Raw genomic sequence first — 17,695 nt, forward strand, 5'->3', positions numbered from 1 at the left:
TTTATATGGCAAGCTATATATATATATATATATATATATATATATATATATATATATATATAATCCAATACCGATGGCAGGAAGCATATATACACACACACACATGTTTTTGTGTTTTTGACATAATGTGAAAATGTTTGTTACCCTTTACATTGTTTGTAAATTTCATGATGAATGGACCAAAAGAATCAGCCCAAAATGGCTTAGAAAAACGTCTGGTTCCATTGACTAGCATTAAAAGTAAAGTAGGTTTTTTCCTTCTCCTGTAAAGTTACCATTTTGGAGACACAAGGTTTTCTTCTGATAACAGTGATATATATATATATATATATATATATATATATATATATATATATATATTTCAATTTATATAAAAACAACAAACACCAACAAAAAAATCTCTATATATTTAGTGCATATATTAATACATCTTTAAAGAAAAATGTAGGCAGCTCAAATTGCCTGAAGATAAAGCGCTGTTGTAAGATTTCATAGGAAACACTTGGTTCGGTACAGTTGTTCTATGTGTTCTAAAATAGAAAAGTGTGCTAGGTTCAAAAGTTAGGGTCAAACCGCATGAGAGGTTAAGAGTGCCAATACTGCCCCCCACCATCCCATTTAGTTAGGACTTGGAGCCAATGGGGTTTGACTGTGCTGATCTGCTTGCTATTGTCCATCTTTTCATCACTCATAAATCCCTTACTATTTTAGAACACATGCCAAAGGGGTCATACACTGAGCCAGCCCCCAACCCCCTTACAACTCACCCCATTTCCACATAAAAAGAATTAATTAATCCTTCCCACACAACAGGTGCTCCTCAATTGTGGATCGTACCACTGCGCCTGAGAACATGGGGGTGGTCTAGGGAGATTAGATCAGTAATGTGGGTGCTGGAGGTTCACCAGAAATACAGTGTTAAAATGTCTGGGCTAGTCCTGTCAATGTCACCCCCGTTACCACCCACCACACACCCCCCTCTCATGCCACTCTTTTTTTCTGTCAGTCTTCTTTTTCTCTGTCCCTTGTCCCTGTCCCCCTCCCTCTCTGATCCTGTGATGTGTCTGATGAACCTGACACCAGTCAGCTGAAGTGAGGCCCCAGCCAGCGTCATGTGTGCTTCACGCACTAAACCCAGAGAAACTCAATGCCGCCCATGGGCTTACTGCTGCTTAGCCACGTTAGTAATGGGGAACTCTGGCCAAAAAATGATCTAAGAAATGCTGAAGATAAATAAAGCATAGCAAACACTGCAGTCACAAATCTTTCACCAACACATTATGCCACTGTAGTACAAATCTGAAAGTTAGACAAGGTCAAAAGGTCGAGGAGACAAAATCTCACTCCTTATTCATTTACACTCTCAGTCACACACCCACTCGCACACAATCAGGGAGGGCATGTGACTGCTGGTCAAACAGCTGACAGCTTTGGTCAGGTGATGGAAATACTTTCATAGATATTAAGTCAGAGAGGACATCACATTCAATGGTCACTTTATACACAAAGTCTGTTTAAAACTTATTTATGGTACCTGAGTACTTATACATTACTTTGCATAATACAGTGCAAAGAATTATAACACTAAGATTAAGCAAGTCATCAACATAGTGGACATTAGATCTAAATACACTATTAAAGGAGCACTCTGGACAACATGAAAAATGTAACCATCATCATATCTGTTGTAAACATGCCTTTTCACCTCCTATGGTGGCGTCACAATAGCTTTGAAAATGTTTTTTCTGTTTAAAGCCTAGGAAGCTCCCCCTTCTGATGACGCATCTTGAATGTGGGAGGAACTCATGAAAAATTACTAGCTTACTAGCTCGTGTATCTACCCCAAAGCTACACTTTGGGGTAGATACATGATAAATACATTTCCCCCCTCTAGCAGGCTAATGCAGAATGAAACCCAGATAGCTAATATAACTGCAAGGAAGCTGAATATCACATCTGTATTTTTAGCCTCTTCATCACTGATACATCAGTGGATTTCTTTATCTCTGAGGGGAATTCTGTTAGTCTGTTCATTTTTTGTGTGACTTACTGGAGAACTCTGGTACAAGAGGAAATAGCCCTGTTCCCGACAGCTGCTCTCTGCATGAGGAAACAGTCTGACCTCCTGTGGCAGTAAATGTAAATTTCTGATCCTCTTCCATAGCTGACCTTCCCGCACATTATGCTGTAGTATACTGGGTTCATTAAAGAGCTTCCATGTGGGATATTCATGTCATGATGTCTGGTTTGTGGTTGTTGACGTGGCTCAGCCTGCTTGGACCGGAGCTCAGTTCTCAATTTTAAGTCCTGGAAAACTATTTAGTTGTATTCGAAGTTGCCTAGAGAAGCTCTGATACTTGCACTAGGTCAATGCTTACTCTCACTATATGTCCACATAAGTGTTTATAGCCTGTTGGTGGTATATACTGTATTACGGCTTGGTTTTGTGATGACTGAAAAAGTAAGCCAGGAGGCCTGTGTAGCCTAATTGTAAACACTCACTCAATAAACACTGTAGCAACATTGAAAGGTATAGTAATTGCTCAGTGATAACAGCTCCTGTTATTTTTCTCTTTGACCACGAAAGTTATTGACATTTTAATGCTGTAGTCATTTTCTCAGTCGATGTAATCTGGCATTACAAACAATGCTCTACAACACTGAATGCACAAAAATGTATGTATACATTTACACAGAGCTACACTGCTGCTTCAAAAATCCCTGCAACAGGAGCTATAATATAAAGGCCTATATATACATTTTCCTACAGCCCATGAGTTCATCATACATTAATAGAGTAGACCTACAGTATAAGGTAGTTGTGTATTCATTAGATTCACTCTGTATTCAACAAACTGTGCCTCTGCAATTAAAATCCATTTAACCATGTCTGAGTCGTGAACGGATTGTTCTTTTGAATTAGATCTTCTTTTGAATTAGAATCATCTACTAATCTGATTCATTTGCCCACCTGATTCAGACTGCTTTAAAGCATCTCCAATGCAGTGTTTGTCTGTCTTATAGGCTGGATAATAGTAATAAAATTTGCGTGTAGTTCAGTTTCACCTCATAAAGTCATAAAGTATCTCACTGTAACATATTAAGGACAATATTTAGATGTGCTTATACATTCTGTCTCTCTGTAGCTGGCTAGCTGTCTTTGCTTGTTACGTTTAAGCAATTCTAATTCTGAATCCATTAGTGAGTAGAAATAGCAACATCCCTCACTGTGCCTAACCTCATGTTGTATGGAGGAGAGCACAGCTGAATTGACCAGTGCCACTGTGCCGGTGAAAACGAAGTTGACTTGACCAATCAATATTATGGCCCTAATGGACTACCTCAGAAACAATTAAGGTTAAGACTGAGATTGAAGTTTTGAAACAGTCTTCATCGCCCCAGACTGGAATATTAAATCAAGAACAGAAAGACTGTTCATTGGCTACAAGAATCTGTGATTTCAGCCAAAGGTGGTCTTACTAAGCACTGACTGAAAGGGTGCCCAAACTTACACACATTTGCTTTTTTTTTAATTATGTTAAATTTAGCAAATAAATAAAAATTGTACATTCAAATTTCCTGAAATATGTCATATTTAAGTTTGGTCCATGCAGAACTTCTTTTCACTTCAACAGAAAAAAATAAATCAACAGAATGTGTCATTTAAGCAGAGGTGGCCAAACTTTCAGCAACAGATTTTTCTCACCCTCTGTTTCTGGCAGCAGTATGTTGAAATTTGACTTAGTATCTCAAAATAGTGAGTTTCATTCTTATTTATTTATTTATTTATTTATTTATTTATTTTGTTATATGCTGTCTCTCAAATGTGTCAAAACAACTTCTGTTAAAATAACCGATTATTCCGATGAAAATACAGATTAAGTATTACAAAATAGTTGCTCATTGTTCCAAAATCATTTCTTTGATTCTTGACATTCAATTACTCAGTAAACTGAGCTTGCAAATTTAATACAAATCTGAATACATTTTCAGACCTGTCAAACCGCGATGAGACGTTTTTATCATTTAACATAAAATGTATCATATTAAATCTGGTCTTTTTGTCACATGGCACTGCTAGTTTTTTGTAAGAAATCCAAATTTGTTTGTGAATAGAAAGTATGAAAACGACACATTATTTGAAAAATGTCAGTAAAAAATGTAATGGGTGCTGTTAGATGTTCATTTAATATACACAAATACACACAATTAATCACTTTTGATGAATCAGATCATGATTTACCCAATAATAATACCTTTAGTTGTTGGACATAAACTTGTTAACCAAACTGAACGTCGTCTCACCAAATCACTGGTGACGCCTTAAGACAGAAGAGAAGACCAAGCAGAGAGAAACAGAAGAATCCTGAGTTTGTCCATTCACAACTCACAGTTGTCGGAGCGAGGCCGCTGATTGGTCCTCTTAAATCCCGCCTAATGAAGCTCCGCCCACCGCGGGAATCACCTCAGCACGCCGTGGTGGAGGATTTAATGCTAATCCACCTCTGAAATTCTCACTAAAATAAAGTTTCTCAGAGTTTATTTTAGCTGAACACAGAAGGCTGAGCTGAAGGTTTTGACTGCTGGAGAACAGAGCTCAGCGGGAGGCGAGGTAACTTAACAGTCTGCATTCATTTGAAAACGCTACCAGCTAACGTTCACTCGGCTAAGTAGGAAGTGGAGAGGAAAGGAAAGTTGGCGTGCAGTTTGGAAAATCACAGGCAAATGAGCAAACAAACGTTTTGTTGTTTTACATGTGGACAGAGTTCAAAATGTAGCTGTTTATCAGTCAATCTACCGGACAGCTGAGGTGACTGAGTCGGCTTTGTTACCGAGCGGCCTGCAACACAGTCAGCCTGGGCCTGTGACCGTAAACAAAGGAGAAAACACATGGAGCTGCAGCGCTGCGCCGCACTGATTAAAAATCACGATGTTTTCTGAACATATCGTGGTTTCACAGTTTTAGATTATGTTCAGTTTTGCACTGATAACGTTAATCAGCTTGTGTTTTCGGAGTAATACTGCTAGGTTCATGCGGTCCCAGTTAAAGGGGAATTCCACCACATTACTGCACAATTTACAACAGTTAACATGCAAACAAACTTATTCAGAGTGGTTTGAAGTGAAATGCTCAGTTCAAGAGAAACGTGCCGAGTCAGAGTTGTTCATAAGTGGTGGTGATGGGAACCAGACGTCTGGAGAGTTTAATGGCTCTAAAAGCTCCATCGTATAAAACTATTACATGAATAACTTACCGATATGTTTCCTGACGCCTGAGGCGTTGTTCTCTGATAGTTTTAAGATGATTTTGACCGGAAATGCATTTTTTAAAAACACATTCATGGTGGAGAGATACATGCAGGCATTACCAGGCAGAATAGTCCACAAATACAACTTATTTTTTCGTTTTTTTACCAATACCAAAATTACACTTAACCCTCCTGTAATCTTCAGATTTACTAGCATCTTTTATCCTTGGGGTCCGTTTGACCCCAGCAATTAAAACCAAGTAAATATCAGAGATCTGGTGGAAATTGTTTTCCTCTCCCCCATGTTGTGTGAACTATCAGTGGTTATAGCACCACTACAGGTATGGTAAGTTAAGTTAGGGCCTTAAAGCAGAGCAAAGTGTTTTTATGGATTATACAATTGCATGTTACAGTGACCTCAGTGTCATCCAAAGCAACCAAAACAAATGTGTTTAAAATGTTTAAATCTCTGTTTTATACAGCTAAAACAGCCTGAGGTCAAACTGACCCCAGAGAACATTGATGTGTACAAAATGTGTACAGGACTTTGACAACATATGTTAATTTTATGTTTACCCAGTTGTCCCCATTAATTTAGAAGAAAAAAAAACATTAAATATGAAGCAAAAAATGGAGGTCAATAATTTGTTTAGACATGTTAAATGGTGTCAGATTGACCCTAAAGATAATAGGATCCTTAAAACTCACAAGACCCCTGGTTCCTATCACCTCTATGTTAAGGAAATCTGTAAGGTTTCAAGTTTCTTTGTGATGCATGATTTAACATCAAATTACTCTGAATTTACATCTTAAGGCCTGAATTATGCAGACATTTGAAAATTCTCTGGAATAAGACTGGGTCAAAGAGAAACATGCTGTATATCTCGGATTAGTTATTTTTTTAGAATGGTCCATCAAACAGCAGTATCCAGTCGACAGCGACCGTGTATTCAAAAACTGACTACTGATGAACGACTAGAGGATGACAGAACTGATAACCAAGTCAAATGCACTGAGAACTCCATGCATGGAAAATGAGAGAGGAGTTAATGGAGCTAACTTTATGAGGTACACCTGTGTTGTATCTACTCATTGTTCAGTTTATCAGGTCCGCGTACTATATAGGTGCACTTAGCAGCTTTGCAGTTACAGATTGTAGTTAATCTGTTTCCCTGCATGCTTTTTGCCATTTTTTTTTATCACGGCTGTGTGTGATCCACTCTGTGCAGCACACACACTAGCACGTCATTATCGTGTCAGTGTCCCTGCAGTGCTGAGAACTATCCACCACCCAAATAATACCTGCTCTCTGGTGGTCCTGACTGTTGATGATTGAGGTAAAGGAAGGCTGGCAGATTGGGCAAAGAAACAGATGGATGGTTCTGGATATCATGAGTAGAATGCACAAAATACATTTAAAACACTAAAAACAAACCGCTTTGCAACAGTAACAGCTTTTATTAAAGACAGTGTTTTTATAGATGTAATGCTCGTTATCTATTAGTACCTTTAACACAGAAAATCAATATCAGTGTTTGTCAGAATCGCAATATACAGGTATAGGTGGTATATCTTCCAAGGTGCCTTACAGAACCACTGTATCTGTTACTGCTGTGGATATGGCAACTCTGTTTGCAGTCACACTTATCTGCCTGTGTTGTACTGGAGATGCATTCCAACACACAGAAATGTCAGGTTTAAATGTCTCTTTCAAAAATGCAATAAACACATCACACAGCAGAAAAATGTGCATAATATGAGGACTGGGGTTTGAAACTAAGGAATTGGTGCTTGTACAGTACTGTGCAAAAGACAGCGACCACCCTGTAACTTCACAGCCAAGAAATACAAGTTATTTTTTTTAAGGTGATATTTCTGAGGAGCTTAAATATCCGATTACCCACTTGCAAATGGAAACTGGAGTTCAAAAACCTAGTAAAATATAAAGAGAAAATGGAACTTAACAAAAGACCTGTTAGACTGCCTAAACTCTCATTTTACCACCCCAGACCTCAGCATCACTGAATATGTTTGGGATTACTTGGATCATGAGAAGCTGAAAGTGCAACAAACTTCTAAGACTGAACTTTGGAGGTGTAGAAAAATATCCCTGCAGATTTCCTAAAAAAATAGAAGCTGTAATAAAGGCAAAGGGTAGACACTGGGCACTTTTTTCTTAATGCTGAAAAATGAATAGCTTGTATGTACTGACTGTTTTGACTGGAAAATAATAAAGCAAAGGTGAAGCTCTCATTTTTGCAACTAACATTAGATCTTATTCACAGGCGAGAGTGAAATAATTCCAGTCTATTTTCCAGTCTAGTATTTTTCCTGGTTGTCTTCATAGAGGTCTAACTGGTAAAGTGTGCCTCCTAGCAAACCAAATACCTTTTCTTTACACTTGTAGGCAGTCAATTTGTACTTTATTCACTATATTTGTTCCTTACATGCTTTTCTAATGATCTGCAATGCCTCCCCTCCCCCGTCCCCATCGCCTGCCTGTTTTCACTGTGCAGGTGCTGAACCCGCTGGCTGGCAGCCATGAGTGACCTGGGGAGTTCGGGGCTGCCCATGAGCCAGGGCACCTTTGAGCAGCTGTGGTGTGACATAGGCTCAGACATGTGAGTTAAAATGCCGAGATGTAATGTAATGTTAAAAATGGTGGAAAGACTGAAAGAACAGTACAGCACTTCAGCTCAAGGTTTTTCTATGCCTTATCATTTTCAAGTTAGAACCATAGCACTGAAACAGTACATGCAGATTAAATTAGTGCCAAACTTTGTAATTTTTCTCTTACATATATGGCAGAATGGGTTGCTAATCGTTGCTAAATTATCTTGAATGTTTCCAACAAAACAAGGTTTATTTATTTCAAGATTAAGTAAAGTGCAGCGAAAATGGCAAGTAGGTTGTTTTGACGAAGTCGATGATACAGGATCAAGACAAATCGTTATCTTTCTTACTATAAATAGGGTGAGATTTTGCATGTTTATGTCAGCAGCAACATATATATCGTGATTAACTCATGCCGTGCAAACATTAAAACCTGGATGTGCATCAACAGAGCTGAGCTCATCTCTTCTTGAACTTAGACTTTGTTGAGCCTGATAGCTTCACGGATTCTGCTTTTTCTAGAATAATATGTAATTGCTCATGGATGGGTGTGTTTGCCAGTGATTGATTTTCTGGGTATTAGTGTGGGTGGAAATGTTTGGGAACTTGTGCGCCAAAAGTCTCTTACACGTACTCTTGTAACTTAACATTATAATCTGACTGAAATGTCCAAGCACAGTAGTGTATAAATGTTTATCTGTGTTTCCATTCAGGGGATTCAATCACCTAATCGCAGAACTGCCGAGAGCTGACAGTGATGCCTGGCTCACTGCTGTGAGTTGTCTTCAACCTATTTATAATAATGCTGTATTGTATGTAGGTCTGGCTATCAAAATTTAATGCTTTTATGGTACTGACCAAATTACTTCAGTACTACCAATTAATGAAAAAATTGTCCCTAAATACCAAATGTCAGTATGTTGCACTACATTGGTCCAGTTTGGTAATGGAAGCACATTTGAGTATATTTCATACATACTAGTATATTAACATTCACCCAATTTCTTCCTCATTGATTTTTTGATTTTGGTGTCAAAATAGTTGTTTAAATGTGAGCTTCTGCCACTATCCTTCCATGTTACACGGATTGTTTTTAAGATTAGAGATGGGTCCGATCCTTTAACGGTATCCCCTATTGACGTTATTCACTCATCAGATATCGGACAGACAGGGCTGATCCACTTACTGTTCCAGATTCCAGTCCGCCGCTTTCACTGGACCATAAACCCTCGTAATATAACATTAGACACGTCACCAATCCATATTCCATTCCACATCTTACCATGAACCGCAGCAACGTCAGTCTGTAACTGACTGAGCAAATAACATTAGCTGTTGGTTTGACTAAAATGTCGTTTGTTTGGAGATATTTTGGACTGGAAAAGCCGAAAAGCAAGCCAGCTACTTGTAAAGTATGTAAAGCCAGTGTGCCGAGTGCCGAGTATGATGAAGTATGATTGCGTCATACATTCCAGCTAGTTTAATCAAGCACCTGCAGAGGTTTTACTTGAAAGTGTACCAGGAGTTCATGCTAGCTAACGGACAGGAAGACACCACCAGGCGGCAACTCTCACTGATGCATTCTAGAAACGTGAGAAACTTCCAGCTGAGAACCCGAAGGATAAAGGAATTACAGAGAAGTTGCTCAACTTCATTATACTTGTGACCAGTCACAGATTTTGTGGCCTGTTGGAGCCGAGGTATAATCTGCCGTCCAGAAAATACATTAAATACATACCTGAAAAACAATAACAATAATAATGTTAATATTGAAGAAAAAGAAAATCGAAATCTGTGTCTGTATCGGCAAAGTATTCCTTTCTGTCTCTAAATTTCTATGTTGGATACTAACTGTCCACCCATCTTATTAGGCTTTGCCCAATGGCACCTTCACTGAGAACTTTGATGAGCTGGAGCTTGCAGAAGTCACTGAGAGTGCTGCTTTATCTGCTGAGATTTTGCCATCTCCGGACAGTATGCCCCCTACAGCGGCGGTGGTGCCATCCACCAACGACTATCCTGGAGAGTATGGCTTCCAGCTCCGCTTCAACCAGTCCAGCACAGCCAAATCTGCTATTTCTACAGTAAGTTAGGAAAAAATAAATAAGATTATGCCAACTTCAGTGCTAAAGTCTGTATTAAAGGTGAAAAGACTTGAAGCATTAAAAAGCACATAAATTAAAGGGCCCATATCTTACATTTTACGTATATTTTAATATTTTCCCCTTTAATATTTTCATCCTTTTATAACATTTCGTTGGCCTTGTGTACCAGAAACAGTCATTATTAATTTCATTACCATTTTCCAGCCTACCTTGAATTATGACTCAGATTGTCTGTCACAGTGCCTTTAAGACATATATGTATATGATCTGATTAGCTGTACTGTATTGTGCATCGTTCAAAAAGCAGTCAAGACTGAAACACTCCTTATAAACTGCTGATAGTCTGCTGGAGGCATATGCATGTAAATGAGTTGGTTCTTGTGACGTCACAAACAGTAAATTCAAAACAGGCTGTTTTTACAGTGTAGTTTCTGAATATGGACTGGGGAGTGAACTGCATGTATTGAAACTGTAGCAATGTTTACATGGTACATCTTTCATTTTAAACTCTTTCATTTAAAAAAAGCACTTAAAGAATTTAAACTGTTGCTGTTTTGTGTGGTAGAACTTTGGCTGCTGAATGAAAAGAGTTCAGATCAAAACTACAGCACTGAAACTGGGCTTATCAAAATTAACAGTTTGGACCAGCTTGAAAAACTAAAGACTGGTCTACCAAACAGTTATCAGTGACAAAAAGTCCACAGGTCTCCTGTTCATAGTGGGTTGTATCATCAGACATATAAAACTTCAAAGTGAGAAATCTGGGAAGGAAATTGGAATTTACGATTAACTTCATTAAGTAAACTTGATTCATTTGAAACCTTCAACAAAAGTCCTGTTTAGTCCCCTTTAATGAGAGATAAGTTGTATCACAATGTAGTTTTCACCACAGCTACTCACTAATCAACTTCCTCTTTCACTTGTCCCACCCTACAGTATTCTACTCAGCTGAACAAACTGTACTGCCAGCTGGCTAAGACTTGTCCAGTTGAGGTATTGGTGGAGAAAGAACCTCCTCAGGGAGCTGTCCTGAGGGCCACGGCTATCTACAAGAAACCTGAACATGTCTCTGAGGTTGTGCTGCGCTGCCCTCATCACCAGAACATTGCAGAAAATAACGAAGGTAGTAGGAGTGTAAAGAATTTCAATTCAGTGTTGTTAAAACACTGTCGCCGATACACTCTTCAATCTTTTAGTCATGGTTTTTGTTCAGAACTAGACATCTAGGTGCATTTATTTTTGTGTGGGTCATGACCTAGACAACTAGAAGGTAGTTTTTATCCATGGAACACTTTTTAGAACCATATTAATTATTTTGATTCTCATCTTGAATAACAAGTACCAGATATTAGATATTTGCTTTTGAGGATTTTCGTTTTTTTTCTCTCAACTTGCTTATAACTAGGTTATATATATTCATTGTAGACTGGATGTACGACAAATAAATTGTACTTACTTTACACCGCTGAATGCCGAGTAAAGTTTTGCAGCTCTGACTCAATTTGAAATATCAAAATCAAGAATTTTAAAATGGTTTTATGATACAATTCTCTGAAGTAAATTTCTCTTACTTTCACAGGTGTTGCTCATCGCAGTCATCTAATCCGTGTGGAAGGCAGCCAGAGGGCTCAGTATTTAGAGGACCCTAGTACCAAGAGGCAGAGTGTTGCAGTGCCTTATGAGTCCCCTCAGGTAGTTCATTATTCCAGCATCTCTAGTGTCAAGCTAGGTCACCACTGTAAAATAAACAACCCCAGACTTTTTCATCTCTGTGCTGCACATTACACAGTCTGGCTGAAATTCTTCTTCATACAAAAACTTACCGTCAGTTTAACATTGTGCTTTTAAAAAATCGTTTTCTACACATTTTTTTTTTAAATTTTGTTAAACATTTTTACATAGTAAACGATGTAGTTCATCAAAGTTAAAGTGTCCAGATATTTTTTGGGGTTGCTGTATATTCCAAACACAAAGAATAGTTACAGTTGTGGGTTTTTCCAACTTTGATATGTTGTTTCTACGGATGTTATGTTATTTTTATCCATTCTTTCTCCTGCTCTCCCTCTACCTGCAGCTGGGATCAGAGGGCACCACTGTACTGCTGAACTATATGTGCAACAGCAGCTGTATGGGGGGAATGAACCGCAGACCCATTCTTACCATCATGACTTTGGAGACACACGAGTGAGTGTCATTTCTTCCTATGCTTCACTGATCCCCTTCTCTCCCCTTCCTTATTTCTCCTCTTTCCTTCTGTTTGTGATGCCTAGTAGACACTAAATGAGTTCCAGTGTCCTAGAATTGCTGCGCTGTTCGACCATACAGTGCTTGCGACCTGCTGTTTTGTGGATCCCAATGAGAGGGCAGAACCATAGATGGCTGTTTCACTTACGAAACCCATAAGTCATCTTCTGTTTAACTATATTACAGCAGTAGAGGCTAAACTGGTATGTTAGAATCTAAAACCGCCATGGTTTAAATAAAAAGCAAAATATATCCAAACTTGCTGTTCTTATTACTTGTTCTCACTGAGTTTGACACGTTTTAAAATATCATGGAGGGTCCGCGGCAGCTCACAGACTGAGGAAAATCGTGCTTCTGAACTGCCCACATTACACAAGTGCTCACGATGGGCGCATGGCGAGCGATTTGTCACTGAGCAAGGGGAAGTCCAAAAACATTGCCTTACACAAGAAAATCGAAACTGAAATCATGTAGTGTGCAAATGGCATAACCTAGTTTACATCACTTTGACCTTCTCTTTCTGTATCTCTCAGATTGCACCTTTTCACCAAAAGTCTTGAATGTGTGTTCATTTTTGTCAGTGGGCAGGTTTTAGGTCGCTGCTGTTTTGAAGTCCGTGTTTGTGCCTGCCCTGGGCGAGACCGTAAAACGGAAGAAGAAAATCTTGGTAAAAATACTGTGAAGACTGCCACAGGAGCTAAAAGAAGTAAGAGACAATAAGGGGCAAGAAGTCAACTACGTAACTGAACATGACCAAGAATGGATATAGTTAAGCTGATGATACTCCCAGGATATTTAATTTTTGTCTTTTTCGTGTATCATATGGTTACTTTCACTGGAATTTATAATATATGTACTAACTATTAAGATAAAGACTCTGCAATGTACCTACACCTAAAGTACAAGAGGAAACTCCTTCAAGGACAACAATGTTTACATTTCATGTAGAGAACACAGTTGGCTCTAATGAGGCAAAAAAGAAGCAGTCTCTGCAAAGCTGGAGCAGTCATCCCTTAAGAGAGATGAGTGGAGACTACTTGCCTCAGTTAATTACAGTGCCGTTGTACCATTTTTACTTGACACCAGGAGCCATTGACTATAAGTGACAAAGAAGTAGATGAAAAGTTTTTCTTTACCCCGAAATAAAGTCGAGAAGCCTAAACATGTTTGGTGTCTAAAGTTTTGTCCTTAAAATTGGACAAAAGTACATTATGTAGTTATAAACAATGGGCCTCATTCACCAACTGCTCTTTCTGAAATTTCTTTATAAAACCCACTTGCGCAGTTTTTGCGAAGATTCTGAGATTTCCCAATGTTTTCTTATTTGGGGTTTGTTTTTAGGTAAGAACAGAATCTACACACACTCGAGCACAAAGGTGTGAAAAATTTCACAGTGAACAACCCGTCATGAATCTGACGTAGACTTTTAACTAGGATCTACAAATTTAAGAAAGAACTTTGGAAGATATTGGTGAATGTTGGGAGCCTTCCAGAAGCCTGTTTTTGTTTCTTTAGCCCGTTTTTATAGATGACAGTCATACACTGTCAGAAAAAACATAAGCAGTCTATTTGAGATTACTTAACAGCTTAACACATTTTGAGGCAATTGTGTGCTCCAGCCCCCCAAACGATATAAATTGCACACACATTTAATCGTGAATGGCCAAACCTCTTCAATAATACACACATTCTATTTCCTTGGCTTACTATAAGTAGATTCCCTTCCTTTTGAAGCACTCAAAGTTTAGCACTTCTGTAGAGTTATTTGTTAAAGAATTAGTGTATTAAAACAGTTGATTAGTCAGCCCATCAAGATGGCAGAAATGCAATTTCTACTAACTAGGCCAGAAACTGTAGTCTTCATCTAAACAACGTTAAATTTTATTTATTTAATTTCCACCCTTTCTCACTTCAGAATCTTCGGTTCTGGACTTGATATCCACCACCCTGAATGCAGAATCGTCCAGCAGTAAAAAGATAAAGATGGATTCCAGTGGAGAGGAGGAGATCTTTGTTTTGCATGTGAGTGGAGCATCCTTAACAGCTTTTCCTAGACTGTGAAATCACCCCCCCCTTCCCCCAGTTTACAGTTGTGGACCTGGTGTTAGTGTAAAAGTTAAAATTTTTAAACAATTTATACATAAACACATTAAAACTTCTTGTTTGTTCATCTACGTTTGCTAGGTCCGAGGTAAAGACAGGTATAATATGCTGAAGAAGATAAATGACAGTTTGGAGTTGATGGATGCAATGACAGCTGCAGAAAAGGACAAGTACAAACAGAAACGGTAAAAAGCTTCTCTTGGTGAATTTTTGTGCTTTCCAGTTATGATTAGCACTTTTTCTCTACTGATATCTGATCCTTAAGCATCTGCCGATAGTGAATACTAACACTAACATGACTGGCTTTTGAATTCTGATATTTATACACTTACATGTTTGAATATTTTATTTTGGTAAAAGCAGAAGCATAATATTAATAATAATAATAAAAATAATAAATCATAATAAATAATAATAATAATAATGTCGATCTTTTAATAAAGGAACCACATATGTGATTCTTTACATGTTTCATATCTGAATTCCTCAAGTCATTTGTCTCCTATGTGTATATTCTTTTGTTAAAGCAAATTAGAGTTCCTGTGTTTGTCCCCCTCTAGTGCATCTAAAGGCTTGACCAAACATGAGCAGGACCTCATACAGCCAAACCCTGGGAAGAGGCTTCTTCTGAGGGACGATAAGACAGACACTGACTGAAAACAAGCTTGCTTTCCTGTTGGTCAGCATTTTGGCTCACTGTAGGCTAAAGTTTGTTTTGTATTGACCAATTTTATTGTTTGCTGTTCAGCTAGCTCACTGCCCTTTTGATACATATGCTTGGAGCTTAGTATATCCAGTTTTCCATTTGGAAGTGCCACGGCTTTGCGCATCATTCTTATACAAACCCTGTGAATTTTCTTTGTGATTTGATAATGGCCCATAAAATTTCATTGAAATGGAATTGCAGGTAATGTGGCATTGATGATCATGTGTTAACTGTTGTAAATTCATTCTCAGGTCAGTTTATGATCATTTTGATGTTAGTATTTCTCCATGTCTTTTTTCTACTTTTGTCATTCCAGATCACTTTTTATATGGAAAGTATTTTTGTAATCCTAATGATGTTTGTTTCTTTTAGACGTTGAGCATCTCATGGAACTCTTGTTGCTTGCTCTGACTTGTGTGATGTGTAGATTAAGGGGATTAACATTTTAACTCCTATTAAGGAGATGACATAAAAACATTTTTTGCACTTATACTTTTGTACTCTTTTAGACTCTCTTGTATGCATTTGCCACACAGTTTCATTTAAGTTTGGACTTCATGCCAGGTTCACTTGGGAAGTAGCATGAAGACGAATGCAGTTAAGACATGCTGTATTATCTATAAGAAGCTCAAACAACAGTCTTTTGATAAAACCTACTTTTAACTCTTACTGGTGTCTCAGCTTACTTTTCTAAGTTGCTGTAAGTTACCTTTTAAACAGTGGTTCTCCATCCTGGTCCTGGTGTAGCACTGTTAAGCACACTAGTATTTTCCTGCTGTAACTCATCCACTTCAACTCGAGGAGCACTTGTTAATTATAGCTGATTAGCTGAGTAAACGTTTTTTGGGAGCAGTAAAAGATGAAAGTGTGCAGGACGGGGTTTCTCAGGACCAAAACTGAGAACTGACTTAAACTGGAATTCCAGCAGTTTTTTCACATCGTAGTGTAATGCAATCAATAATGTTGACAGAATTCATTCAGAGTGGTTTTGAGGGAAAATACATTGTTCTAGAGAAACTTAGTGAGTCAGCTGTTCACAGTGGTGGTGATGGGAACCAGGCGTCTGAAGAGCTTAACACTTCTCAAAGTTACATCACAGTGTTAAATATATGTTGTCTGATGTATTTGAACTTTATGATTGTTTTGAGAGAAGTTGTGGCCTAAAATGTGTTTACAAAAATCATCCGTGTCGAACGGCTGTCCATGGTTTTCTTCTATGCTCAACGGCAGTTGCCATGACGTCACACCAGTTCCTCTAGGATGGGCTAAACTTGCGTGTAACGCTTTTCACCGAGAGTAATTACGACGCCATCCAACTGTCTCAAAAGCACAGGGACGTTATGTGGGGTCAGAGGGGGTCACGGCAGCTCTCGAAAGCTTAAAACTATGTTGGGAAATGAATACTACGAACAGAAAGGCAAAAGCACAGATCAGAATGTCAGTGTCCGAGGAAGACAAGGCCTAAAGAGCATGGCTAGCGGCCTGAATTTAAAAAATCCCCCATTTTGTGATAAAACATAATAAATGCATCAGAAATAACGTTACATTCTGATGAACAAAGCGAATGAAAAATGCACACCTGATGGTATTTTAGTCGGCCTGCGAAATACTTTGCTGCTGCAGTTTTAAACTAATAAACCATTACGGCTTCTGTGGCAACATAACCAATTATAATGTTTCTCAGAGTAAATGCATCTTAGCTGGCTATGTATTCAAGTTTCATTTAAAATCCCTAACCTACCTTCGACAAAACAGCAGCGACGTGGCTACAAGATCTGCCCGGACCAGCGATGCAAGACCATCGTGCTGTCTCTACCACACCGTTTTGAACCGTAACCCATGCTGAGCTGTTAGGTTTCCCGACGGGCTGGCCTGGCTGTACCTCAACTTCGAGAAATATGAACTGTTCGCAGTTGTAACAGAGAACTCTTCCAATTTTATTGCTGTGTAGATAATTATAAGCTTCTGTGCTTTCATAATTTCTCAGCTCCTCATCGTCTACACCTTCAGGAAAACAAGGTAGTTGATAATGTCATCATACGTGACATCTGGCCAGAGTATTATATCGTCAAACCAGACTTGGGAGAGGTTCAACGGATGAAGAACAGACTGGGTGACACCATGTACAGTACTTCTTAAACCTTGTCCTTATACTAATGCTGTTTGATATCCGGTGTCGACCAGAGGAGGATGGGTTCCCCTTTTTGAGTCTTGGTTCCTCCCAAGGTTTCTTCTTCTTGCTCTTAGGGAGTTTTTCCTTGCCACTGTCGCCATTGGCGACGCTCATGGGGGCTTTGGACCCGGATTTTTCTGTAAAGCTGCTTTGTGACAACACCTGTTGTAAAACTTTGCTTGCTTGTCCATGATGCCACCGCCACACAACTGCCATCTTCTTGTATTCAAAAAGCGAAACCTAGCTAGCTACACAGTTTAATAACTGGCTAATGATAAACCTCTTTAGCCTTGAAGCTAATCTGTACGCTATCGGTTGTCTATAACAAACGCATACGGGGAGTCGTGCCCATTCTTCGGTCCAAAGACGCGCAAAGCGTAATGGTAAATGTTGTCTAGGAAAACCGTGGATATGCAGGGTGATATAAGACAAAATACTTCTGAAAGAAAACTTTTATTCAAAATAACCCCTATGTGATATATAACTAACATGTAGGTTTATT

General features: G+C 38.6%; 1 protein-coding gene across 1 annotated transcript; it reads left to right on the forward strand.

Moving 5' to 3' along the window:
- The first annotated feature begins 4,444 nt into the window (after positions 1 to 4,444).
- LOC118826251 (cellular tumor antigen p53-like) lies at positions 4,445 to 15,689 on the forward strand. The gene is made up of 11 exons (XM_036597165.1): positions 4,445 to 4,612; positions 7,766 to 7,870; positions 8,576 to 8,636; positions 9,734 to 9,946; positions 10,904 to 11,090; positions 11,547 to 11,659; positions 12,042 to 12,151; positions 12,793 to 12,917; positions 14,127 to 14,233; positions 14,396 to 14,499; positions 14,875 to 15,689. The coding sequence occupies exons 2-11, from the start codon at positions 7,791 to 7,793 to the stop codon at positions 14,969 to 14,971; spliced, it is 1,197 nt and encodes a 398-aa protein (XP_036453058.1). The 5' UTR covers positions 4,445 to 4,612; positions 7,766 to 7,790; the 3' UTR covers positions 14,972 to 15,689.
- The last annotated feature ends 2,006 nt before the right edge of the window (positions 15,690 to 17,695 follow it).

The sequence above is a fragment of the Colossoma macropomum genome, unplaced genomic scaffold (assembly GCF_904425465.1).
Source record: "Colossoma macropomum unplaced genomic scaffold, Colossoma_macropomum, whole genome shotgun sequence".
Lineage (NCBI taxonomy): Eukaryota > Metazoa > Chordata > Actinopteri > Characiformes > Serrasalmidae > Colossoma > Colossoma macropomum.